The following is a 25,657-nucleotide window of genomic DNA, read 5'->3' on the forward strand; positions in this document are numbered from 1 at the left end:
ATGTGTGCTCGCCGTGGGACACCCAAGGACACAGTGGGACCTTCTACGCTGGCAGGATCCTCATCCCAGGATGCAGTGGGCACCTCTACCCCTGGCAGGCTGACACCTGCTCTGGGAGGGTGCTGTCATGTGGGCTGCTGTGCGCCACCTGCGGCTTTCACAATCTGGGGCTCCCCGGGGTCGAGAGAAGTGCTGAGTGTTGAGTGGCCGCGAGCAATGGGCTCTGCCCCAACCCCTGGCAAGCAGAGCCCAGGGGGGGTGCTTCTGGGGAGGTGCGGGGTGTTGGGGACACAGAAGACATGGGGGGCGGGTGTGCTCCACCGAGGGACCTGAGAGGCAGCCTCCTCCCTCCTAGCCTCCACCAGCCTTCCGTCCAACCGTCCTGCCCGCCCCCCCTTGCCGGCAGCCACCCCGCTGACTGTCAAGCCCCGAGCCCCCTTCCTACTCCACACCCCACACTCATGGGGCCTTCATCAGGGTGTGGGGCAAAGGCTCCTCGGGCCCAGCCATGCTCATGTGGTGCTCCCTGGTTGTGCAAGGCCCAGGCACACCCGTGTCTGGGCGAGAATCTGGAAGGCTGCCAGCCAAGGTGCCAGCCCGGGCCTGGGAACCAGGCGGAGAAGCCCGGGGGTGCAGGTGGAGCCACCTTCAGTCCCGCCCACCTGGGAGAGGTCCCAGCTGCACAGTGGGTGCCCAGGGCGAGCTCTTGGAGGTCACGCGGTGCCCGGCATCTGCGGGGCACATGCCCTCAGGCTGGGCCCAGCTCTCCCAAGCCTCCAACAAGGGGCCAGACAGATGCACAGATGGTTGGGAATCCTCACATGGGCAGTGAAAGAGGTTCAAGGTGGTGGAGAACCTGGATGGAGGTATCCCCCCCTCTCCCTGCCCCCACGTTCCCCATGCTCAGCAAGGAGGGGTCGGGAACTATGTTGGGGCGGGGGTGGGGGCAGGAAGAAAGCCTCTGGCCAGGCCAGGCCCAGAGTCACATGGGGGCGGGCCTGAGCCCAGGGGTGCCCTTGCCCCATTGGACTGCTTATAGTTCGGACAGAGCACCAGCCAGGGGTCCAAACACCTGATTTCTGTCCCAGCCAGGCCTCTGACAAAGCTCCAGGCTGTCCAGCCGCCTTGGAGAACTGCCCCCACCCATCAGCCCACCCGGGCTGTTGCAACTAGGCACCTAGGGCCAGCACAGGTCACCCCCTCGTGCCTCCCCAGGCAGGGGCCATGGGCACAAGGGGCTGGACTAAACCCTGCCCAGTGTCAGACAGAAACTGGGAGGGGCTGGGAGGACTAGCGAGACGGGATGGTCCGGTCTGCACAGGGGGAGTCAGGCAGAAGCAGATGTGGGTGGGGGCTGCCTGGACGAGGGGGCTTCAAGCTTCAATGATGAGAAGGATCAGATCAAAGGAGATGGGGCAGAGGTTGTCTGGAGGGGGGAGCAGCCAGAGCAAACACGGGGAGGCAAGACAGCGGCAAGGGCTGGCCTGGCTCGCACACCTCCCTCGTGCTGCCCCGGGAAGGGTTGGCTGGGTGTCCCTCACCCCCAGGGTGCCCTTTGACCCGGAGCCTGGGCGCAACTCCCCACACACATACCCACAGTCCTGGGACCCAGAAGGACCCATTGGAGCTGGGCTTGGGGACCTAGGGGGGAGTCCCCAGAGAGATTTTATTGCCACTCTGCCCAACAAAACCTTCAGGCTGTGTCCCAGAAACAGAATGGGAAGCAGTCCCGGCAGTGGGGGCACATCGCAGTCAGAGTCAGGGGGCGGAGTGCCTGCCATCCCTCCAGCACATCACAACAAGAAGGAATGGCTTATGCTGCTGTAGCAGGACAGCTTCAGGGTAGACACCAGGCAGCACTTCCTGAAAATGCGAGGTCTCCCGAGACCTCCCTGCTGCGGTACAGGTAGTGGACGGGGGAAGGGCAGACAGGCAAGCCCAGGCACCTCACCAGTGGGGCCCAGCTTTTCCCAGGGAGGAACCCGAGGACCTGAGCGATTCCAGCCAGACTGGAGAGACTTCTGGACGGCCAGATGATGGAAATGGGGGAAGGGGGTGTGAGCTGGGGACCGGGCCTGCCTACCCTGGGAGGCAGGGGGGAGCGCTGGGCCCAGGGGTTCCCCATGTGGGGAGCTGGCCCCATGGGGTGGGGCAGGGTGGGCAGGACATGCAGCAGAGGGATCCGAGGTCCCTTCCAAGTTCAAGGAACCTCTTGGCGGTGGCTGGGGGTCTCCAGTGCTGTGAGAGGGTGTGTCACAGAGTGCCCTGACAGAACAGAATGCAAGAGGTGTGAGGTTGACCCTTCCTGTGGGAAGCCCTCCCTGACTGCTCCCTTCAGGCGCTTTTCAGCTCCCCCTCCACGGTGTGTGCCCTACCTACACAAAGGGCTCTGCAGGCCTAACTGATTTGACCCATCTCAGCCTCCTCTGGCTCTGTCCCCAGGACTGGCCCTTAGACACATTCCCTAAGCCAGAGGCCAGCCTCTTCATGCTGGCAGTGCGGAGGGGACTTACTGGGCCTGGGGCCTGGGCACCGGCCTCACCCTGGAGGCTCTGCAGAAAGGTCACCACTTCCAGATTCCCAGTGGCTTCTGCCTGTGGGAGGGAGCATGTGACCAGCAGCCAGGCCCCTGACACCCCCCACCCCTGCCACCTCCCACCCACCAGGACACCTTCCCTGGCTCTTCTCCCCCATGCCTGTGACTCCCTGTCCCCACAGCTCTGGGCCCAGGGAGGGGCCTGGGATGGGAAGGGAGAGGAGGAGTGTGGGCTTTGGGGGTAGGGGTGAAGGAGAGGGAGCCAAAGGAACTGTCAGGAGGCCTTCCTGGAGGAGGTGGTCTAGGAGAGGGCAGCAGGGGCCCTGGGGCACTCACGACAAGCAGGGCACTGCGCCCGTCGTAGCCCGGGCGGCCCAGGTCAGCCCCCGCCTGCCACCAGGACTGAAGGCCTTCAAGGTCTGCTCTGGACGCCAGCCTGGGAGAGGCAGCAGAGGACGAGCTGTCAGGGCCCCGGGGCCTGTCACACAGCCAGCCCCACGCAGCACCCCAGCCCCGGCCCGGGGCAGCAGGGCCAGAGTGCGGGACCCACTGGGGGCTGACCAGTGGCCTGGAGTCTGGGTTCACCCAGCGGGGGTGACCATGACTCAGGTCAAGGACACACACACACGCACACACACCTCGCACAAGCGTGCACACGCACGCACGCACACCCCACAGGGAGTGCCGCATGCCGGCTTCGTGTTTCACAACACAGCCCTCCCCGGGCGGGGTCGGCAGAGGCAGGAGGGAAGTCTGCCACAGGAGATGTGGGCCTGGACTTAGCAGGCGGCGTGGCCGGCCTTGCTGGGAGAAGGACCGGGCCCACCTGCCCTAGAGAAGGAGAAGGGGCCCTCACCAGGGTCCTGCTCACACTCCCGCCCTTCTCAGAGGAGCCCACTCCCCACCCGGGGGCCGAGCAGGGAAAGGGGCACACCAGCCGTGCTGACTGGGGCTGGGGGCGCTGGGGGGGCAGGGGGCTATCCCCCCAAAGGGGCCTCAGTGACTCCCTCCTGGTCAGGAAATGGCAGCAGCAGCCCCCACGGTGGCGCTGAGGGATTTCTGGGGTGAATCACGCTGGATGGCACCACAGCCCCTCCCAGACCTGTCGCCAGCCTCCCACGCCAGCTCCCACACACTGGCCTCGGAAGGGCCCCCAGATCCAGCCAGGCAGCTCGGGATGCAAGCTCCTCCAAGCAGAGTCCTGGACGCCGTGGAACCTGGCCACCACGGCCCCTCTCGGCCGTTGCCTCACCTGTCCATGGAGCCCATGAGGCCGCACAACCCTGAACCAAGCTCAGAAGTCCCTTCAGAGCCAAGGCCAGTGGTTGTGAGGAGGCCCCTCCCTCACTCGCGAGGCCCTAACACCTGGTCACATCTGAGAGTCCCCCTTCCCCTGCTGCCTGGGAAGGGTGGGGCTGGGCTGGCCAGCAGGGCTTGTGTCCCTGGGGACACTGAAGGTCAGGGTGGGTAGGCCTGAGGCTGGGGGCCAGTGGTGTCTCTCCGCCCCACCCCACATCTATGACTGGGACTCCCAGGGTCAGCTGAGGCTGGCACCGAGACATGGGGTGGGGGAGGCGCTGGCCAGCGGGGCCTTCTTGTTGTGAGCAGACAGCTCACCCACCCCTCACTCCGAGCCCGTCATCACCCACTCCGCAGGCTTAGGGGCTCTGCCGTTCAGGGCTGCAGACTTAAGCTGCCTCCAGCACCCCTAGCGCTCGTGACCACCAATGCCCCGGCCTCGCCTCCTGGACAAGCCTCCCCTATTGTCCATCTCTCTTTCTCCAGTCCCCACCTCGGCCCTTGGTCCCAGCGTGGGGGCAGCTGGCAGGTGGCACAGAGAGACCCCAGGCAAAACAGCGGCAGAAGCACGGGGAGGGGCTGCCAGTGGACGGAGGAAGGAGCTGAACTCCGCAGCCCTGGGCCTGTCCTCTGCCCAGCCCACCGCCCACACCTCCACTACAGGCCTCCAGGGCCCCCGACTCCCCGGTACCCCAGGCTCCCCAGGCCTGCCTTGGTGTCACTCAGGGCACCTTTGAGGTCAGAGTCTCGCGAGCGCCTGGCTATGGTGTGCCGGGGCAGGACCGCCGCGGACCAGGGGCTCAGTTTACCCCATGACAGGGACCAGGCCCCACTACCGCCAGGCCTGCACCGGGGAGGACAGACTTGGGAGACCTGTCACCTTGCCTGAAGGGGGGTCAGCTCCCCTCCCCCAGCCACCCCAACCTCCAGGGCAGACTCCAGCAGCCAGGCTGGCACGGGGTGGGCTCATCTCCTCTGAAGCACCCCCCCAGCTGGCTGTCCCCTCCCGAAGGCCTGTGCTGGCCTCCCACCTCCCGGAAGCACAGGTGCACCTCAGCCTCACCTGCACAGCTCTGTCCCTGCGTCCTCCAGCTCCCCAGGGGACAGGCAGGCCCCAGCTGCCCGCAGCAGCTCAATGACACCCCAATGCCTGTCACAAGAAAGAGCGTGCTGACCGCGCTGACCGCCTACCCAGGCAGCCACTGCTCAAACGCAGGCAGCACCTCACCCCCCCAGCCCCAGCCCGGGCCAGTGCAATGCCCCTCCGTGCATCCAGGAACCTTCCCGGGACATGGCGGGTCTGCAGGGTGGGGCCGGGTCTGAGGCACCCTGGCACTCACTCCACGCTGGGGCGTCAGCCTGACTGAGCAGCTCCTGCACCCACATTGTGAGGCCTCTGCCACGGTCTCCCCTAGCCCCCACCCTAAGGGCCCAACTCACTCCCAAGGGCCCCTGGGGGCAGCCCGGCTCCACCGCACGCACCCGCTCCAGCCAAGGTTGGGCCTGGGGAAACTGAGTCAGTTGGGCCTGCACTGTGCCCTTGGAGGTGGAGTGGAGATAAGACACTGGCAGATAAAAGGGAACAGAGGGTCCCAGAGTGGGCCCCAATGTCTGCGGGTTTCCAGAGGCTGACGGGCCTGGGCCAAGCCTGGAGCCACCCACAGGGGGTGTGTGGGATGGGGGTGCGTGGTCGGGGCAGGGCCGGGGTGGGGTATGGGTGGGCCAGACAAGGGGACAGAATGTGCAGAGGCAGACTCTCGCAGCGTAATTGCTAACCAGGCCTCTTCCCCCGCAGTGTCCTCGGACTGTAAATTGCATGGTAACCCCACTTTTAGGAAGCCTGGGGAGGAGGGTGGGGCCCCCAGGCCTTGCCCTCCCCACCCCGAAGAGCCCTCCAGGGCACAGCAGGTCCAGGCCCAGGAGAGTGAAGCCGGGAGACCGGTTTGGGGGGGCTGTTGTGCTGGGGGGGGTCAGGGATGAGGGGGCGGGACCGGGACGGTGAGCTCATCACTCCCCACCCACGCCCAAGGACTCACAGCCTGGAATCTGCAGCCAGATCACTTCAGTCTCTCACCCCCACCCTGGGAACCCCCAGCCCCGCGCTCACAAGAGTCTGGTAAAGAGGGTGTTACCCATCATTCTCTTCACCGGGGGTGACATGCCCACCCCAGGGCTCACACCACTGGGGCACCCAGGACTTGACCCCAACAGCCTGGCCACCCCAGGCTCACACACCTCATCCTTTCTCCATGAGACTCTCAAGCACTCACTGGCAGGCCGAGTGCCCCCAGGGAGAAACCCCCAAGGAGAAGCGGGGGGGTCTGGGGACTGCTGCTAAGTAAGCCAACAAAGGATTAAACACAAGAGCTGTGACCCTCCCCAGACACACACGAGCTCTCACACCCATGTTCACGTGTGCACACACGCACACTCTGTATGGACCACGGGGAAGGAAACACCAGAGGGGCCCCACCCCACCCATAAGGTCTTCCCAGCAATTTCTAGGCCCTGTACACATGGAAGCCTCTAGAATACCGAGCCAAGCTCCATCTGAGCCCTGCCCACCTCATGACCACCTGCTCTGAGTTTCCACTGTTGGCCAGAGCGTGCGATGCCCGCCCTCGGACAGATGCCAGGCAGGACTGGGGGTGGGTGGCAAGGAGATGGGCTGCCCCAGCAGAGGACAGGGCACATTTCTCAGGCCCCAGTGCCTGTCCTCCCAGCCCCCTGCTTGCTGGGGGGGGTGGGTAAGGCTCTAGGAAGCAGATGTCCTCGGCCCCACCCAGCTCTGCCGAGCAAGCTGGGTCACCACAGGCAAACGGGCAGCCCTCTCCAAGCGGCTCTACCTAGGCGCACCGCATGTGGCACCCCAGCCCGCACACCCACTGCAGGGTGCCCCAGGTACCTGCCCTTCACGGCCAGCAGCAACGGGCTCATTCCGTCCTCATCTCGGGGGTCCACATCCACCCCTCTCCGCAGCAGCATGGTGACCGCCCCCGCCTGGCCTCCCCGGGCGGCCGCGTGCAGAGGAGTTTGACCGTTAAAGTTCTCTAGGCTCAGGTCACTGCCCTGGGGTGATGCAAAGCCCTGTCACCTGCTGAGGGAGCGCTGGGCAGGGTCAGGTAAGCCAGGGAGAGGGGATGGGAAGGGTCAGGGTGCACCCGGGAGTGGGGCCTGGCACGGCCCCTGTGGGCCCCTTAGCTGCCTGCCAGCTGGCTGCCCAGCCTGGCACAGCAGGGCCCCAGGGAAAGGCTGTCCTGCGGGCCCCCAGGGACTGGCATGGTTGGGGCTGGTCCCCAAGGAGGGGCAGGGGCCTCACCAGCTCCACAAGTGCCTGCAACACCTCCAGGTTGCCAGCGTGGGCCGCAGCACAGGCCAGGCTAGGCACCACAGCGTCCCGGACAGCATCGGCCTCCTGGGTGGAGACAACGGCACCCTGGGGTCTTCAGCACGTCTGCCCCCAGGGGCCTGAGGCCACAGTCCCACTCCATCCTTCCTAGCAGTGTGCCCCAGGGCAGGCCACCCACCCGCTGATATCCAATTCCTCAGCCGCCTCCACCACTGAGAACCCACAGACTCACAACGAGGCACACGCTCGGGGGAGCATGGGAAGGGCTGCCTCGTCCCCTCACCTGGAAAGAAGGGCACTGCTCCCTGGGCAGAGCTCCTACAGGCGGCCTGGCCCCAGCTCCAGGGATGCCGTCAGTCATCTAGGAGCTCCCCAAGACTCCAGAGGGCCGGGAATGCCAGTAGAGGCCTCCACAGGCAGCCCCACACGTGGCCCAGCCCGCCGTCAGCCCGGCACCCCCGGCGTGGCCTGACCACAAAGCTACTGCCCGTCGGCCTGCATCCCTTGAGCTATTAGGCCTGACACGGCCACCCAGTAACAGGCCACACACATCCCAGCGTCTTGTCTGACTGTGGCCTGCCCCTGGCACATGGCGGTGAACATGACCGCAGCTGTCCATGATGGATCCACCCACCCGCACCCCGCAGACGGGAAACTGCCACGTGTGGCGTGACCCTGGGGAGCACTGGGATGCCAGGCCAGGACACCTCGGCCAGAGATGGCTGCAAGGTGTGGCACCAGGCTCTAATCACCACCGCGGGCCTAGCCCAGACCCCAGACCCTAGGCCCTGAAGTATGACCTCAGCTCCCCTGTTGCCCCCTGCACCTGGCTGGGAGGGTGAAGGCGGAGTCCCAAGGGAATGTACCCCACAGGTGCAGGAAGACCCCAGCTCCCTCTCCTTCCAGCACACAGGACAGGCAGCGTGCCCAGCCCCCCTGCGTGCTGCCCCCCATGGGCCACACGGCACCTGGGGCCAGGACTGGCAGGCAGAAGGCCCAGCCCAGCCAAGTGCAGCCCTAGATGCCCCTACATGCCCCACTGGTGAGGGAGCCACATTCTGCCTGCTGTCCACGTGCTGCAAAGACTCCCCTCAACTGTCTCGGCTGCTCCGCAGGTGCTGCTCCCTGCCTGAATCCTGAATCCTCTCAAGTCGTCCCTGCTATGACCTAAGCCCTCCAGCTGGGTCCGGAACCAGGGCATGCCTGGTGCTTTCCCGTTCGCGTGCTAGAATGGTGGCGGCCACAGCCGGTACCCGACATGTCCAGCAGGGACCTGCCCCTCAGGCCCCCGTGCACACACACCCCCACACCCTTGGCAGTACCTGGCTCAGAGTGAGGAGCTGGGCAACCCCCCGGCCCAGCGTGCTGTGACTCAGTGAGGGCCAGCCCTCGGCCCCCGCAGGCAGCGTCATCTCCCCCCGAAGGTCCCTGGCCAGCAGCTGGGGGAGGAGAACACAGCAAGCCAGGAATGCTCTGCTGCCTGCCCAGGCACCCCCAGGGCAGGCAGTGAGGGCTGCCCTGGGCCCAAAACCCCTCAGTTCAGGCTCCGCCCCCCAGGCCTGAGCTTGACCCCAGCCAGGTCCCTGCAGGCCCACCCCACCCTCCACTAGCCCGGCGTCACCCAAGGACCCTGTGGCCTCTGCCCAGGCTGGCTGTGTCTGAGACCCCCCTGGGAAGGCTGGGGGATGAGGGACTACCCTAGGAGCAATCTGAGGGGCCTTGGCCTGTGCCAGACCACAACACCCCGAGACAAGGGAAGAGTGGGGAGTCTGAGCTTGGGGTTAGCAAGGGGAGAGGGAGCCCAGGCCTCAGAGCCAGTCCTGCGCCCCCAGTGAGGAGGCCCCGGATCTCTGCCCCCTTTTCAACCCAGGGACACACCCACTGGGCTGAGCCCCACCATCTGCCCAAGTCACTCCCTCGCCATGCCCCAGGGAGCCCTGTGACACGTGCCCCCACACCCACAGCCCGAGGGGCCTGGGCCCGAAGCCCAGGGGTGTGCACCTCCTTCCTGCCGTCCAGGCTCAGCCCGGGCTGGCCCAGCACATAGGACAGCTTGGCCAGGGCGGCCTCCGATGTCATGTCGGAGCCGGAGACGATGCCAGCTCCTGCCATGGCCTGGGGGGAAAGGGGTGCGAGCAGAAAATGGGGTGCAGGGTCACAGGGCCTGTGCCCTCCCCCTCCAGGTGCCGGTTCCCCGCCCCCACCATGCCAGCTGCGTAGTCGGAGGTCACAGCACCCTGCAGACAGTGAGTGCAGTTGACGATGACGAGGCCTCGCTCAGCCGCGGCCTGCAGCTCCCGCAGCAGGTCCGGCTTGGTGGGCCCGTTGCCTGAGCCGAACGTCTCCATGACCAAGCCCTTCAGGGGGGGCTGCAGGAAGGCCCGGACCTGCGGGGCTCAGACACGGGTAGGGAGGGCCTTGGCCTCCTGCTCCAGCAGTGGGAACCCACAGGCTTGTTCTGAACCTTCGTTCGACCACGGCAGAAGCAGCCTGGTCGCACCCAGGATGCCCTGACCCCGAGCAGGCCACACGGAGAGCCCTGAGGGTCTGCTCCCCACCTCGTCCTCCCAGGAGACACCTTGTCCCCTTTTAAGGGTTTAAGGCCGTGGTCAATGTGGTCACGATCAGAACACCCCCTCCACACCGCTCCCAGCCCTGCGGCCCCCAGTCCAGCCCCTTGGCCCTGCCCTGTCTGAAAAACAGCAGGGGAAGCTCCCAGCAAGGCAGTATTTGGGGAAAGTGCCCCACAGCTGAACGCACGTACAGGGTTCCAAGTCAGCCAGGGGCGCCGTCCCCCACATCTTGCCTGGCCACAAAGCTCCTCTCAGAAGACAGACGACAGGGTCTTGGGGCCACCTCACACGTGGGTGGTCCCCATGGAGGGACACAAGCCTCCCAGCTCAGCAGTGCCCTGTGCTGGGCAGTGCCTCTGGCGTGGCCCAGAGGCCCCATATCTGTCTGTGACCCTGCCATACAGCTGGGAGCCCAAGGGCTGAGCCCCTGGCCCGGGCAGTGCTTCAAGGCAGGCACAAGCACCTCCCCTTCTGGCAGTGTCCCGTCGGAGCCCTCACCCCTCACCGAAAGGTTTCTCCAGCAAAGGCCAAAGGTGACTGCATACCTGTCCCTGGTAGACATCCAAGAATGGGGAGACTGGACACCCAGACCCACTGCAGGCCAGTGCTTGCCACCGGCAGGCCCTGCCCCATGGCCCAGGAGCCCACGGAGACCGGCAACAGCCAGCCCCCTGGCGTCCTTCCCCCTGCCCAAGCCAGCTCTGCGACTCTTCATTTCCCCAGCTGTGGGTGTTCTGGAAATCTCATGAGAAACCAGGCTGGGACTTCACAGCCCCAGCATGATTTTCCCAGAGCATGGCAGCCTCGTGCTGCGACCTCTGGCCATGACCAACGTAAGGCCTCCTCAGGCCAGGACCCACCCTGTGGTGAGAGCATGGCAGGTGGGCTCCCTGCCCAGCTCCGCTACCAGTGAGAGCTCCTGGGCCCTCATGTGCAAGACCAGCCCTCCCCGGAGCAGGCCTCCCTTGAAACCCCAGGGCTCCTGCCCATGAGCCGGCGTCCAGGGGCCGTGCAGTCCCGCCCCAGGGCCCACAGAACTGCCTCCGACTCAGGGTCTCTGCCTTCCGAAGGGCCTGGGGAGGAAAGGCCATCACGGACCCTCAGCCTGCGAAGGACACAGAGCCCTGGAGTTCATGAGGGGATGGTGTTGTGGGGGCTTGGGGGCCGGGCCTTGTGGCCCCCCCGGCTCGCAGGAGCAGCGTCCTGCACGGTCTCGGGTCCGGTCTCTGGGAAGGCCGGGCCTGTTCACTTGAGCTCTCAGGCCCACCTTTCCTACCTAGCCTTCTGCAGTGCTGGGTATGTCTCGCTCATGTGCCACATACTGCGAAACGCCTGTCCTAGGCCCGGCCAGAGATGGGCACGGGGGACACACGGTGAAAAGACCACCCCGCTGTCCTTAGTGCACTCTGAGGGGATCAGGTCCCGGTCCACAGACTGTGACCCAGAGCTCAGGGGCAGCCCATGCCAACGCCTACCCTGTGTGTGGGGACGTCCCCGTGAAGCCACCTCTGTCCACACAGAAGAGGGGCCACGGTGCCCGGCTGGTCACAGCATGAAAGCAAGTGTCCTCCAAGCTGGGGAGCCGGTGGCCCCAGCTCCCTGCAGCCTGGGAGCGCCTCTGAAGCGGCACCAGCAGCCCCCACCTGGCCCTCCAACCCCTAGGTGTGCTTGCCGCTCAGACACCCTCTGTGTAAGGAACCACACGGCACTGAGCCCAGTTCACAAGGCAGGACAGAGTCGGGCCTTGTGGCCCCCCCAGTGGCAGCGGGTGGCTGAGGGGCCTCCAGCAGGGAGCAAACAGAGGCCCGCCTGGGCAGCCACGAGAGAGCGCAGTCTCAGGGCCATGCCCCATCGGCCCCGGAGGAGCCCTGGACCGGGAGCCGTGAGTCCACCAGCATCCGCGGGGTCAAGCCCACGTTGCAGATATGGTAAGATGGGCCCCGAGGCCTCAGCTGAGGAGGTGAGGGAGGGGCTGGAGGTCCCGGGGACACACGCAGCTTCGGTCCCTAAAGGGGTCAGCCTCGGCCGTGAAGGCTGAGGGGCGTTGTACAGTCGCTGTCCCCCGCGTGCCCGGGCCTGCCGTGGGGTGGGTGACGGGAAGGGGCAGTGCAGGGGACAGGATGGGAAGGCAGGTACCGGGGAGCCACAGGGTGCATGGGGAGTGTGGAGGGCGTGCAGGGCTGGGCCGGTTCCCTACCAGGGCCGCGGGGATCCCGGGGTAGAGGCGCAGCAGGCCCACGTCCCGTTCCATGCAGCTGTGCACCACCAGCGGGGCCTTCCCCCGGGCCTTCCGCACCAGCTCCCGGTTGACTGTGAGGGCAGAGGCGCACATGTGGGACGTGCGGGCCACCAGGCAGCCAAGACCCCCAGGCCGGCTCCTCTGGCCCCGCTCCCAACGCAAATCCTGCCTGCCTTCGGCTTGGTCCTGGGAGGGCTGACGCTTGTGCACGGAGCCCAGGGGGCAAGGAGGACCCCACAGGGACGGAGTCCTGACCGCACAGGAGTGTGCAGGGAAGGTGGAGGAAAGGGCTCCAGGAGCGCCCCCCAGGCCCTGTGCAAAGTGGAGGGGCAGATATTCAGGGCCAGGGCCCCTTCAACCTGCCATACGGAGGAGCCCCCCAGAAGGCCAGTCTCCCCAGAGGTCAGAAGGTCACTGCTCTGCCAGGCCCCGCCAACAGAGGCCTCCCCACCTTCCTGTATCACTCTTGGAGAAGGGGCTGGGCAGCAGGGCCTGCCTGTGAGCCCTCAGGAGCCCTGAGCCCAGCACAGGACCCCACTTTCTCAATCCTGGGCACAGGGTAGCCCCAATGGGGGCGGAGACGGGGGCGACGACTGACCCTTAAAGCCTATCCAAGGTAGCAGGTACCATATCCAGCACAGGGAAACTGAGGCCCAGGGTGGGGAAGGGCCACCAAGGCTGCCCATCCAGTTAGGTACAGAGCCAGGACGAGAATGGGGCGAGGCATCTCCAGGACTCTGGCCTGGGGCTCCTCCCGGGGAGGGGTGGGCTGAGCCTGCCTGCCTCCTGCTGTTGCCACCAGAGCAATCCATGTGTGGTAATAAACCAGGAAACATTCCAGACACACACTGCCCCCTCGTGCTGCATCCAAGGGGGTGCTGGGGGATGGGCAGAAGGAGAGGCCCGCAGCATCAATCAGCAATGAGAGGCGTCCTTTCATTTAGGGCTGTGCGCCCCATCTGGGCGAGCAGATAAGCCGGTGGTGGGTGGGGGTGCTGCTGCCACACAGGAGTTATGGCCGCAGAGGGGGTTACGGAGACAAAGGGAGCCCACCCCCCCTCCCTGTGTGCTTGGGCCATGCCCCCGAGAGCCTGTGGAAGCCCACGTCCTTTCCCCCCCAGGAGCTGGGACAGGAAGGAGGGACGGTAGCATGGGGCGCGCCAAGCCCAGGCCAGCTCCCCGCACAGATCCCCCGACACTCGGTGTGGAAGCCTGAGCTGCCCCCGCACAGAGGGCCCCTGGGCTCCGTGTGTCCTTACAGCCCCTCTTGACCCCCAAGCCCCTGTCTATGCCGGCCTCCCAGAGGGAAGTAATAAGGCAAGGAGAGGATGACTCTGCTGGGCTGGACGGGCTGTGTCATCCTCCGCCACCCCCAGCAGGACAGCGGGGGAGAGGGGAGCCCCTGCTAGCCCAGGCACCATCAGCCGTGCCCCCCCTCCCTGCCACATCCTGGGCAGAGCCCGGCCGGGGGCCTGACAGCAGTGCCGGGGCAGGCGGGGCCAAACATTCCCACACTCTATGGGCACGGGCCGGCAGGAGGCCATCCGTGGGGGCCCTGGGCCTGGGGCTCCAGGGGTGGCCTCTCCCCTCAGGGCCGGCCTCAGTCCTGCACCCTGGAGCCCCCCCGGGCCTAGCACAGCACAGACCGAGCCCTGCTGGCCACAAGGAGCTGCTTGGCGCCTGCCGGCCTGGTGCGTCCCCAGAAGCTCCGCTCCTGAGCCCCGGATGAAGCGTGACTCAGTCCCCATGGGGAGCCAGGCTCGGAGTGGGCACCGGCCGCGGTGCGGAAGGGGCTGAGCAACGCCATCCCCCATGGCAAGGAAGCCCACCTGCCCCCCTGCACCAGCGCGTGCGCCCCCTCCTCTGGGCACCCTGGGCAAGCACGTGGACCCCCCTCCCTGGGGCCCCTGGAGCCCTAGGCATGTGAGTTGTCTTACAGCCCCTGGAAGACACCCATAGGCGGAGCTGGGGGGAGGGGGGCAGGGGGATGCAGGATAAGACCACCAGAATGGGAGTCAGGGCTTGGGCTGAGCCAACACCTCACCGTGTGGCCCTCCCTGCCTCTGTGGCCCACCCTCCGGTCTCCTGCCAATCCGGCTGGCTGAACCGCCTGGCAGAGGGCCCAGGCAGCAGCCAGGTCCTGTGCACCCCATGCTGGGGTTCCCATGTCCTGTGCGTCCCATGCTGGGGTTCCCATGTCTCTGTGTCCTATGGGGATCCAAAAGCACTGGGGGCTTTCAGAGTCATGCAGCCAGCCTGCCTGTCATCTGCTCTCTGCGGACGGCCCAACAGCTTGGCCAGAGCGCTTCCCTGCTCTGAGTCCCCATCAGCAGTCTTCCCAGAAACCCTCTTGCCCTGCAGCCCCTGCCCGGCACGGGCACATCCCAGGACGCTCTTGGCCCTAGGAGGTCAAGGCCCACCCACAGCCCCCTCCTCCCTTGGTCTTGATCTCTTCCTCCTTCTGGGGACGCAGAGGCTGCTGCACGAGGAGACCCCCAAGGGCTCTTCCCGTGCCAGTCTCCTGGAACCGCCCCTACGGCCCAGCCCTGGCCCCGGGCAAAAGCCAGCCGTCCAACCATAACAGCCACCTTGGTCCTGCTGGTGCTGGGTTCCCGAATTCCGAGTCCCGCAGATGCAAGCCCGCCTCCCCATGCCGTGGTGAGCCCACCTGGAGCAGGGCTGCAAAGCCCTAAAACCCCCCAGAGGGAGACTGGTTCTGCCAGGTCCTGCAGCACCCCGCCCCAAGGGGTTTCCGGGACAGGATCCCGCAGCTGGTGGGGTGGGGACAGATGTCCTCAGACAGCAGGGAGTGGGAGTGGAGGGGCTGGCTATGGGCGGAGTGGAGCCAGGACACACGGGGCACGGCAGGAGGGCGGACATCCTGGGTGGAGAGATGGCAGCCCTGGAAGTGACTCCCCCCAGGGTCAGGGAGGCCTGAGGTCTGGGCTAGCAGCCCTGGCTGAGAGCAAGGTCAGAGACAAGGAGAGGAAGGGGCTCCCTAGAGGCTAGGCTGCCTGCCAGGCCCAGGAGGAAGAGAAGTCCCGGCAAGTCCCAGAGAGGAGGTCGGAACATAGGAACCACATCCCAGGGGGACCAAGGTGTGTGGCAGGGTCACAGACTGTCACAGAGAGGGACTCCTGGGCTCGGGGTCACGTGGCTGGGGGGGAGGGGTGGGGACACATGAAGGGCAGGTCCCCCAACTCTGTTCCTCCTCTGCTCCTGTCCCCAGGCCCTGGGCGAGGGCTACCTGCTGGGACCTCCCACCTTGGTGGCCCAAGCAGGCCGCCCTCTCCGAGCAGCCCCTGACTTCGCAGCCCAGGGCAGAACGAGCGCTGTGCTCACTCCCAATTCACGCAGATGGTCCTCAACCCCAGCCGCTTTCCCGGCCCCAGCTCCCTGCACAAAGCCAGGGCAGGGGCTGACCCTGCTCCCTGCCCCACTTACTTGTGACGTCAGTGCCCACGACTGCCAGAGGGGGCAGGTTGGGGGAGCAGAAGGCCGCGAACCTGCGAGAGTCCACCTTGGTGACCCGATTGCCCCGAAACAGCTGATTCTGGAAGAATAGGCAGACCTGCAGGACAGGGGAGAGGCAGTGGCTCAGCACTGGGGAGCCCCTGTGCCCTCCAGCTTCCCCCCTGCCATCAGCAGAGCGCCCACTGCAGACAGCCCGCAGACACTACTGACGACTGCTCCAGCAGAGCACCTGCCTACCCTGCCCCCTCCCGGCAGGGGCCTGGGCAGAGCTGGGGCTGGGCAGGGGTCCGGTCATGCGAGGGCCCTGCCACCTCCGTTTCCACCTGCCCACTGCCCCCACCCCTGCTCCCCAGGGAGCCCCTGGTGAACTCAGCCCAAGGGTGCAGAGAGAGACCCCTTCCCATAATGGCGGGGTCCCAGCAGGCCCTGCTCCAGAGCTCGGAGGGTGGGGGTTCTCGTTCTGCCCCCCATCTTGGAGCTGCTCTAGCTGTTCTCCTGGAGAGGGGCGGGGGGCACAGTGGCACCGCACTTCAGTGATGCCCCCTCCCCCGGGTGTGTGCCCACCTCCCAGCATGGGGTCCCCTGCAATGTGAGGGGGTCCTGTAAGGTCTCCGTGTGCCCGCACGTGAACGGGGAGGTGCTGAATAGGGAAAGCCAGCCCCCCAGCTGTGCCGGGTACGGCCAACTTCTACAGCAACGTCCACGTACACACAGGTGGTGTGGACACGTACAAGACACGTAATCTGGGGGCGCCTGGGCGGCTCCCTGCTCAGCGGGGGTCTGCTTCTCTCTCTCCTTCTGCCCCTACCCCAACTCGTGCGCGTGTTCTCTCTCTCAAATAATAAATAAAATCTTTAAAAAAAAAAAGACACGTAATCTGAAAGAAAACAGAGCACGCCGTTAACAGCAGCATCTCTGGGACGTAAAACGTGGATGCCTTTGTTTCCTTCCGCTTTCTTTATTTTCCGAGCTTCTCTATGGCGACAACGCACGTCACTTGTACGGCGAAAGGCAGATCTTCAAAACCCTGCCTGACCCTACACCTGCGCATCCCACCTGAGGGTCCACCCAAGCCCCTGGCTTGCGCTCCTGAGGCCAAGCCCCCCGCCCCCCACACCAGGAAGGGGGAGGGTACCTCGGGGATCGCATACTGGCCGGCCATGAGCAGGGCCCCCAGCAGGTTCTCCCGGCCATCGTTCCACAGGGCATGGATGGGCACCTGGGGGGAGGCCCAGAGAGTCACGCAGCCCCAGATGGTGGCATCGGTGGGAAGCATGAAGAGAGGGACAAAGACAGGGCAGCTGGACAAGGCTGACAGCAGGCCACACACCCACCCGGGACATCAGAGCCGGCACCACCAGGACCCAGGCGCTGCCCGGCCTGGCCAGGCAGCACACACCGACAGGCGCTGCCTCGGGGAGCCACGGGGCTGAGAAAGAGGCCCGGGGTCTGGCCTGGGTCCCCCATAGTGCTGACTCCCCCTGTGGCCTCAGGGAGGCCCTCATGCCCACTAGCCAGCCTGGGACATTACCTGGGCACCAGTGAGGATGACGGGTTTCTGCAGGTTCTCCAGCACAAAGGAGAGCACGGAGGCCGCAAAGGCCATGGTGTCAGTGCCGTGGATGACCACGAACCCATCATACTGCCCGTAGTGTCTCTGCGGGGGCAGCACGCTTAGGCCTCCTCCCAGGGACGGGCCTCTTCCCCTGGGAAAGGCGCCCAGCTGGTCCCCTCCAGGGGAAGAAAGGAAAGGGTCCCAGATGCAGAGGGAGGGAGTCGGGGAGGCACCGGTGGGATCTGGGTCACTGCTGGCCAGGAAGGCGCTCTCTGGAAAGCAAGTCCCCGCCTGGAGTCCCACTCACTCCTCCCTGCTCTCCCCACACCCAGGACAGTTTCCTTTCCTGACTGCATGAAAGACACGGCCTGGGGGAGGTGGGGGTCTCCGGACATTCTCCTAGGATCACAAGGTCCACTCTAGACTTCTGGCCAGCCTCTCCCCCAGCCGATGCCCAGCGAGAGCTCCCAAGAACACTGGTCAGTTGGAGGACTACAACAGAACTCAGCTCAGGACCCCTGGAGAGCCCCGTGCTGTGCGACCACAGCCTCCAGGGCAAGTGGCTGCAGGGGGAGGGGGCTGTGAGCCCATGGCCCCACGGAGAGGGCCAAGCGTGGACACAGCAAAGGGCACGAGGCACAGATGGCGCTGGGAGCTGGCAGGTGATCTGGGACGCTGACTGGAACAGGACCAGGCAGGAGGGCAGGACGCTGGTGGGCAAACATGGGGAAGAGTCCTTCCAGGTACAGCAAAGGCTAGAAGGCCTCCCAGGCACACTGGCCACCTCAGCAAGGACATCCTCTGGCCACCACCTACAAGGCAGCCAAGGCTGGGCTTTGGAGGGTGCCTGCCCCAGGCTGTGGATGCAAGGTGCACAATTCTGGGAACCAAAGGGGCGAGCCCCTCCTGAGGGGATCATCCTTCTTGGCCGGTTGAAAGACCAAGCCAGGCTGACCCTGGAACTGCGGTTGCTGAGCCGGGCCGTGGGCTGGGGCACCCTCTGCTGGCCATACAGGGCACTGCCACAGGCAGGGGCACAGGGCCCGGAAGGCTCTTTGAGTCTGCATGGGGCTGGACACTGTGCCCAGGACAGCAGTCCTGGGAACTCAGCAAAGCAGTCAGGCCCCAACCAGAGGACACTGCTGGCCACACAGCAGGGAGACTGCCCCAGACTATGGCCATGGACAAGCCCACTGTCAGCCAGTGGGCTCATTCAGGGACATAAGGACCAGGCCCAGGACCACACCCTGTCCTGCTCACAGTGAGATGGGATGGGGCCCAGGAAGCTACTGTCCACCAAGCAGAAGAACACGAGCGTGTGGCTGGGGCCAGCCCCCAGCTGCAGGGAAGGGGAGCCTGTGGGAGGAGCCTCCGAGGCTTCTTAAGGGAGGCAGGTGAGACTTGGAACTGGAGAAGGTGCTGGGAGGCCATCAGGTAACAGGGTCAGGCTTGTGCACGAGGAGGGCTGGTGGCGATGAGGTTAGGCAGATTAGAGAGGAAAGCTGACGGAGGGGCACTCTGGCAGCAGGTAAGGGGTCCACACTGGATGCTGTAAACCATGAGACCTGCACCTGTGCCTTTTATGGGCCCCAAATCCACTAAGTCCCAACCTTCAGGGTGAGCATGGTGGGGTGAATAGAGAAGGGCAGGCCAGGCTTGGAGCCTGTCAACCTTCAGGGAAGCGGTGAGCATCCCAGCCCAGGATACTAACCAGGACATTTCCTCACCAGGAAAGTGGACACGGCCTTCCCTGCCCACCCTCTGCTGGCAGGGGGTAAAGGGCCTCAGGAGCCTTGCAGCTGGGATGTAACCCGAGAGTCCAGCATTTTCCTGAAGCTGCCATTTCCCGACGCTCCCAAGTCTCCGGCCAGGAAGGCCGACCCCACAACCACAGACCCCAGTGGAGGGCTTCTGCGTCACTGGCCCTGCCCGGCCCACCAGCCCCGCCCACGCCCCTGGTCCCACCCAGAACCCCAGCCCTGCCCACACTCCCAAAGTACCTCGATGGTCTGGGCGATCTGAACCCACTCAGTGATGGTCATGTCACTGGAGTCAAATAGGGGTTGGCACTCCAGCACCCTGTAGATGACTCTCTGGTCGGGGCTGGCGGGCCTGCAGGAGGCAGAGCAAGGGCTCCGGCTCTGCCCCCTCCTCCCCTGGCCGCTCTGTCCCCCCCACCCTGCCGGCCCCTGCACCCAGGGACCTCTCAGTGGGCTCTACATACCCACAGTCTCTCAGCATCCCGAGTACAGGGCCCAGCCTCCCTTCCCCCCGGGGTCGCCAGGAACAGGGACCTTGGTCCACAGGAGGGTTCAAGGATGGGGCAGGACAGGCCACTCCCTAGCAGAACCAGCTCTGAGAGGGAGGCTGGGTGAGAGGAAATCTCTGGCAGGAGGAGCTCAGAGACCAGGAGGGGGACTCTGCTCTCAGTCTGACAGCGTGAAGGGACCAGGCAGCCTTGGCTGAGAGCTAAGAAACAGAGGGGCCCTTACACTAGGGGGAGGCAGGGCTACCCAGGGCTAGCCCTTGCCTCTCTTGATGGGCTCGGGTCCACATGTGGCTGGGGACCCCCAAGGAGTCGGGAGTCCAAGGCTCACTTGAAAGGGGGCTGTCGGTCAACTCCAAAGCCATGAAAGCTTGAGAGAACAGTGGTGACCACAGGCTCCTCGGACCCTGCTGGGGCCATCCCGTCTCAGGACAGCTCTACCCTGATGACAGCTGGTCGTCATCCCCGCCTGGGACCCCACGGAGCCCACACTCACGGCAGCACCAGCGTGTTCTCAGGGAGGCCACAGGCCCGGGCGTGCTCTTCATCATGGAACATGGGCAGCGTCCTCAGGACAGCAGCCAGACCGCTCCCAGGGACGAGCACTGTAGGCAGAATCCATGTTGGGGGCAGGGTGGGGTCAGGGGCCAGCAGCCACTGCCGACTCCTGCAACCACGGGCTCCTCCCTCCTCATCAGGACACTTACCCAGCATGCTGGGGGCCAGGCCCGGGCAGGGGCCAGGGGTTTGTGGGGGGACAGAATCTGGGGCCCTGGTGAGGATGGGCAGCTATGCTGCATCTGGACCTGAGGGCTTCCCGTGGTGGAGCCAGTGTGGCAGGGCTGCCCCAGCTCACCCCATCTCCAGGGGAGCCCACACTCCTAGCTGAGGTTCAGGACCCAGGTCCTCTCCCACCTTTTCTGGAAATGCAGCCCAGCCCACCCACCCTTCTTCTCCCACGTCCCAGAATGCCCACACTAACTCCTGCCTGCAGACAAACTGTTGGCTCTGCCTCCAAGTCCTTGGCCCGTTGCCCTTCAATCCCAGCAGGTGCTTCACCCCAGCTCAGGTCACCACCTCCAGGAAGCCCTCCTTGATGTCCAGGCCCTGCTGCCCTTCCCCTGTACTCCCCAGCTGCCTTTGCTCCCTCACTAGACTGTGTGCAACCCTCCACGATGCAGCCCAGGCCCTCTGCCTGCAGCCTCCGTGTCCCAAAAACACGCATCTAAGGCACTGGGCAGAAATGGTGTTGTGTTTTAAGAAAACCCTAAAAGGTCATACTAGTGTTTCCTAGAAACAAGCCTTGGCAGAGGCTCCCAGGCATCAAGGTCCTGGCATTTTATTTCTACCAGCACTGTGCCCTCGGACAAGTCAGCTAACTTCTCTGGGCGTCTCCCACGTGCCTGGCTGTGCTGGGCCCTGGACATGGTGACGAGGTCAACAGGGTCCCGCTCCTCGAGAAACATCCTTCGCTGAAACAAGTAAGACTTTCCAGACCAGGGTCGGTGGTCGCTCCTGGCCTTCGCAGGCTCGCAGGCCTGTCTGCCTCCCACTGCTGCTCAGCACCCCTTCCTCATCTCACACCTGCCGAGGGGTCAGGAGTCGGCTGGGCTGTGACCTCCCTGGCGGTGCCGGCGGGCTACCGGCTTCCCGCGGCTGCTTAGCGCACGGCCCCAGACAAGCAGGGCACGGGAGCAGTACCGGTTAGCTACCACCCAGTGCCTGTGGTCAGAAGCCTGGCAGACCCGGGGTCTGCATTCCTCACCCACTCACTTTGCTCAGGCTGTCTCCCCGCCCCAAAACCCCCTCGGTTCGTCCACCTGCTAAATCCCAGGCCCCAGCTCCGCCAGTGCCCTGGCCAGCACGGGCACACTGGCCCCGTGGCCATTGGTGGATGTTTGTGGTGCCACCTCCCCAGCCAGAGAGGGAACCCCAGGAGCATTCTGAACAACACTGCCCCCACCCCGCACGCAGCCCCAGCAGGAGCTCCACACACGTTTGCTGCAGGAGTAAACCATGCGGGTGAGAAGCCTCACGCCAACGGGGCTGAGCAGACGGAGGGGACATCAGCGCACGACTGCCAGGCTGACCACACGCCCAAGACCCCAAAGCATGACCAGGACATGTGCCCGCCTCCACAAAGGTCGACTCAGCAGTCCTGCCAGCATGGAGGACAGACCCTCAGATCCCAGGCACTGAGGAAGGCTCATGGCCACCCGGCCACCCCGCCCAGGTCGCCAACCTCCCGCACTCCAGCCGCAGCAGGCTGGAAAGCAGCCCCAAAGATGTCCACATCCTGATCCCCAGGACATGTGAGTGTGGCCTGAATGCAAAGTCTTCGCAGGCGTGATGGAGTTACGGGTCTGGAGGTGGGGATGTGACCCTGGATTACGCAGGTGGGCCCTCAGTGTCCTTTTAAGAGGGAGTAGAGGGAGACTAGACACAGGGAGGAGGCGGCCACATAAGGATCGGGCAGAGAGAGGCATGAAGACTGCAGTGGTCCGGCCACAGCCAATGAAGCAGGAAGGACAGACCCTCACTGCCCGAGGTCAGACACCTGCCGACAGCACAGGGTTGTAGGCCCCGCGCCTGCTCAGCTGTTGGAACAACCCCAGGAAACTCACACGGCCACTTTCCACGGCAGCCTCTTGTGGTGGGTGGCGCAGGGGTGTCTGCAAAGCTGGGGGTCCATGTGCGGGGCAGGCGAAGTGAGGATCCACTTGGTTTGGGTTCCAGGGGACATGCATACGATGTGGGGTGGTCGCCTCCACCCACAGCCAGGCGATTGCTGGCCGTCGGTGGGGCAGTGCCTGCCATGGATGTCTTGTTGCCCCGAGGTGGGGAGGGGCGGGGCGGGGCCACAGCGCCCCCAAAAGGACAGGACCCTGCTGTCCCCACCCAGGGAGCACGTGGGCAGCACAGGCCAAAGTGGCCCAAGAAAAGTCCGTGTTCTCCTGTTCTCTCTGCAAAACCCTGCAGCCGCGTCGTCATAGCAAAAGAGCTTGGGGAAACGTGCAGCCAAAAAATGGGGGGGCAGCCATCAGAGAGTGTCAGCAAGTTAATGCGCGAAACAGTTCTCTGGGTTTTTTGATATTCTTGGCTTTTTAAAACTGGTGATTATGATTTTCTTAATTGTTTCAAGTAAATGTCCACTTTCACGTTGAATTCTGATTTTGTAAATTGTATTTTTCTCAGTGAGGCCCCCCCAGCCTCCTATAAAACCAGCACGTGGCCTCGTCCTTGGGCCACGAAGACAGGCGGCCAGTCACCGGCAGAGGACACTGCTCAGCTCCCGCCAAACCCCTCGTCTGTAAGGGACAGTTTGCGTCCTAGGACTGCTGGTCCCCCTAGAACCACCTATAGCTTAGGCTCCAAAAATGTGAATTTTTGAGCATGTGAAACCACATTCAGGAAGGAGGTCCAGGCCGAGGGCCCAAATGCCTTACTCTGGCGACCAAACGGCTGTGGACGTCGCCCCTGCCCACATGGAGTGCCTGCAGGACCACCTGCGACCCTCCGGGCTGTCCCGGCACCTTCAGATGCCTGGCCCCAAAGCTCGGCTCACCCCGCTCTGTGTGCAAATGCCTGTGAGGGCCGCTGGGCCGGGAGCAAGTGGCTTGGGGCTCCTCGGTTCCTCGGCCGTGTGGCAGGAGCCCCGATGCTGCTGAGCCTTGCGCTTGGGGTTATCATCTGACTCACCTTTCATGACGCCCCTGACCTGTGACATCTTTGCTGAACTCAGAGATGGGACAGGTCAAGGGGTGTCCCTAGCTGCCAGGGCCTTTGCCCTCCACTTGCTGTCCTGACCTTTGGCAGGCTCAGACACACGGCGCGGTGTGCCCCCCAGGCCACTGTTTACCAGGCACAGAAACACCAACAGTGACGATCCAAACAGCTTTGCCGTGGCTGGCCACCGCCCCTCGCCACCCTCAGGAGGCTGGAGCCCCGTCCGCAGTGCCGGTTGAGTTAATCATTGATGCTGGTTCCCGTCGGAGTTCCGGGGAAGGGCCTGGAGTCCCAAGTTCAACAACCCCAGCAGGGTTCGGAGAGGGTGGGGGCCTGGCTCCTCCATCCATCCCCATCTTGCTCTTGCCTTGGCCTGGGGTGCTGCCCTGGTCCCTGGACAGCTTTTCACTCCACACACATTTTTAGCCAAAAAAGCCAGCAGGAGATGTGTGTCGCTCAAGAACACAGAGTCAGTCACGCACTAGGGCAGGCCCCAGCACCCTCCTGGTGTCAAGGGCTGGGGGTCAGGGGTTGCACAACGCGAGAGGGACAGCAGGGAACAGATCCCACGCCTCTTCCTCCTTTGTCCTCTGGGGCTTAAGCCACGGGCTCCCTGAAGTCTTCCTGAAGTGGGAGGACTGGCAGCCGCCGTGGGGACGAAGCAGGCCACACAAAGGCAAAGCCCTCAGCCAGGAGCCAGGAGACGCAGCCGTCAGACAAGGCGCCCCTGCCCCGGGACGGGAGTGGCTGCCCGTCCACCCGAGCTCAGAAGACCCACCTCCTCGCCGGCAGGACAGGCTGACTGCTCTGAGCTGCTTCTGAGCACAAGACGGTGCCTGCCCACCTCACCTCCACCAGGCCCGTAGGCCCCAGTGCCAGAGCGGGCTCCAAGGGATTCTGGAAGATGCTTTCCCGTCTGGAAGCCGACCCTCACAGCCTGTCTTTCTGGAGTCAAGGTCTCTAGTTCACCTTTCTGAGCACGTGAGTTTGCGGTTCTGGGAGAAGCAGCGCAGGTGGGAGCGAGCCACAGGCCCCCGCAGAGGACCAGGGCAGGGAGGCACCACGCTGTGCTGGTGGGAGAGGGTCGGAGCCCACCTGTCCCCGCAGCCCAGACCCTTGGAAACTATGTGTTGAGCTCAACAGAATCGCAGCTGGCCACGTGCCAAGCCTGGACAGGCAGCATCCAGGGTGGGCTCAGGGCATCTCCCCTCTGGGCCCAGCCTCCCCCTCCCGGCCCTTCCCACTGTCTCCCACCTCGGTCCAGCCCTTGTGCCCTCAAGCAAAGCCTGGAGCCAGACACAGGGTCCTGCTCCGACAGGCGCCCAGAGCCCTGCAGCTGCTCAGCAGACGGCCTCCGTGACCTTCATCACGTGCTGCTGCTGGCTGAAGGTCAGCCTGGCCTGTGAGGGTCAAGGGACCACCGCGCCCTGCAGGTGGAGTGTCTGCCGGGGCCTCCAGGCTTCAGAAGGTCACCCATGGACTAACCGGGTCGGAGAGGCAGAGGGCACAGCAGCAGCGGGCAGGCTCCTGGCAGCCCAGGGAGGGGCCGCTGGCAGGTGGGCGGATAACCACGTCCCCTGTGCTGAGCCCTCCAGGACCGGACTCTCTCTACACTGGCCTGAGTCCTGCAGCCCAGCACGGCGTGGGCCTCCAGGAATGTCCAGACTGGCTGCTGGTGTCGCAGATGGAGTAATGGGGACAGAGGATGGACATGCAGCGGCTGGAGCCCCGAGAAAGCACAGGGGTGTCTCAGCCGATGCTTCCGTGGAGGGCTCATCCCAGCCCGCCTGGACATCACGGAACCAGGAGGCACCTTTGTGGCAGGGACATGCAGTCTCCCACTCTCCCAGGAATGCCAGAACGGATGCTGGCATGCAGCCCTCCTCTTCGCACCCCGTCGAGGCCCCAGGCTCCCCCAGAGCAGGTCCCTCCCTGCCAGTGCTCAGCCTCTGCTGATGGCATCCCCTCCAGCACCCTGGCCCAGGCCCTCCCCCCACAGCAGCTGCCACTGCCACAGGGGCAAAGACAAAAGTGCAACTCCCCAAAGCCACCTGCTGCCTCTGATCACTCCCCAAAAGTGTGTGCCTGCGGCTGCCAGGAGCCCCAAAGTTTGCAACTACCTTGGGGAAGGGGTGGGGTCACACCACCACCTCTAACGGTTGGAGGGGGATACTGGACAGCCGCCACACACCTGCCCACCGTCCGGTTTGTCCGGGGAAGGGGGGGAGGGGTGGGACAGAAGCTGCGGGGCCCCCGGGGGAGGGGTGCCAGCTACAGCGCGGGGAAGAGGGGCTGAGCGCGGCCCCAGAGGGCTCCCAGGGCCTGGCCGTGGCCTGTGAAAGGTCACTGGGCAAGAGAATGACCCCATCCCCCCAACCCCGCCAACTCACCGCCCTGCTCGCTCCGCATGCCGATAGTACCGCCGGTGTAGACGGCCAGGAGCCGCCGTTCAGGCCCCAGCGCACGCGCCATGCCGACCTGGGGGGGGGGGGGAAGGACTGAGGGGACCGAGGGGAGGTGGCGGGCGCGGCGAGGGCAGCCCGGGGAGGAGAGGGCGTCCACTAGCCTGGGGGCAGTGCTTTTGGCGTGGAGACGTGGAAAGCTAGGTGCGCTCCGGAGGCGGCCGGTCCGTCCGGGGGC

The 25,657-nt window shown here is 64.9% G+C and overlaps 1 protein-coding gene across 7 annotated transcripts; it reads right to left on the bottom strand.

Annotated features, from left to right (window-relative positions):
* Positions 1-1,628: 1,628 nt before the first annotated feature.
* ASPG (asparaginase) lies at positions 1,629-25,632 on the bottom strand. 7 transcript variants are annotated; one of them, XM_026515181.4, is made up of 16 exons: positions 25,408-25,632; positions 19,788-19,896; positions 19,026-19,137; positions 17,002-17,127; positions 16,606-16,689; positions 15,441-15,567; positions 11,955-12,067; positions 9,389-9,571; positions 9,186-9,299; positions 8,507-8,623; positions 7,155-7,250; positions 6,741-6,904; positions 4,899-4,985; positions 2,873-2,972; positions 2,514-2,594; positions 1,629-2,265 (listed from the first exon to the last, which is right to left on the bottom strand). In XM_026515181.4, exons 1-16 carry the CDS (start codon positions 25,487-25,489, stop codon positions 2,254-2,256), a joined length of 1,707 nt encoding a protein of 568 aa, XP_026370966.1. In that variant the 5' UTR covers positions 25,490-25,632; the 3' UTR covers positions 1,629-2,253. The 7 variants fall into 7 exon arrangements, 6 of the variants coding, with proteins under 6 accessions (XP_026370966.1, XP_026370969.1, XP_026370967.1 ...); XR_003320615.4 differs by having other exon boundaries at positions 2,244-2,265; positions 2,514-2,590; positions 25,408-25,614; XM_026515184.4 differs by lacking the exon at positions 17,002-17,127 and having other exon boundaries at positions 25,408-25,627.
* Positions 25,633-25,657: the final 25 nt, after the last annotated feature.

Source organism: Ursus arctos, unplaced genomic scaffold (assembly GCF_023065955.2).
Source record: "Ursus arctos isolate Adak ecotype North America unplaced genomic scaffold, UrsArc2.0 scaffold_25, whole genome shotgun sequence".
NCBI classification, from domain to species: domain Eukaryota; kingdom Metazoa; phylum Chordata; class Mammalia; order Carnivora; family Ursidae; genus Ursus; species Ursus arctos.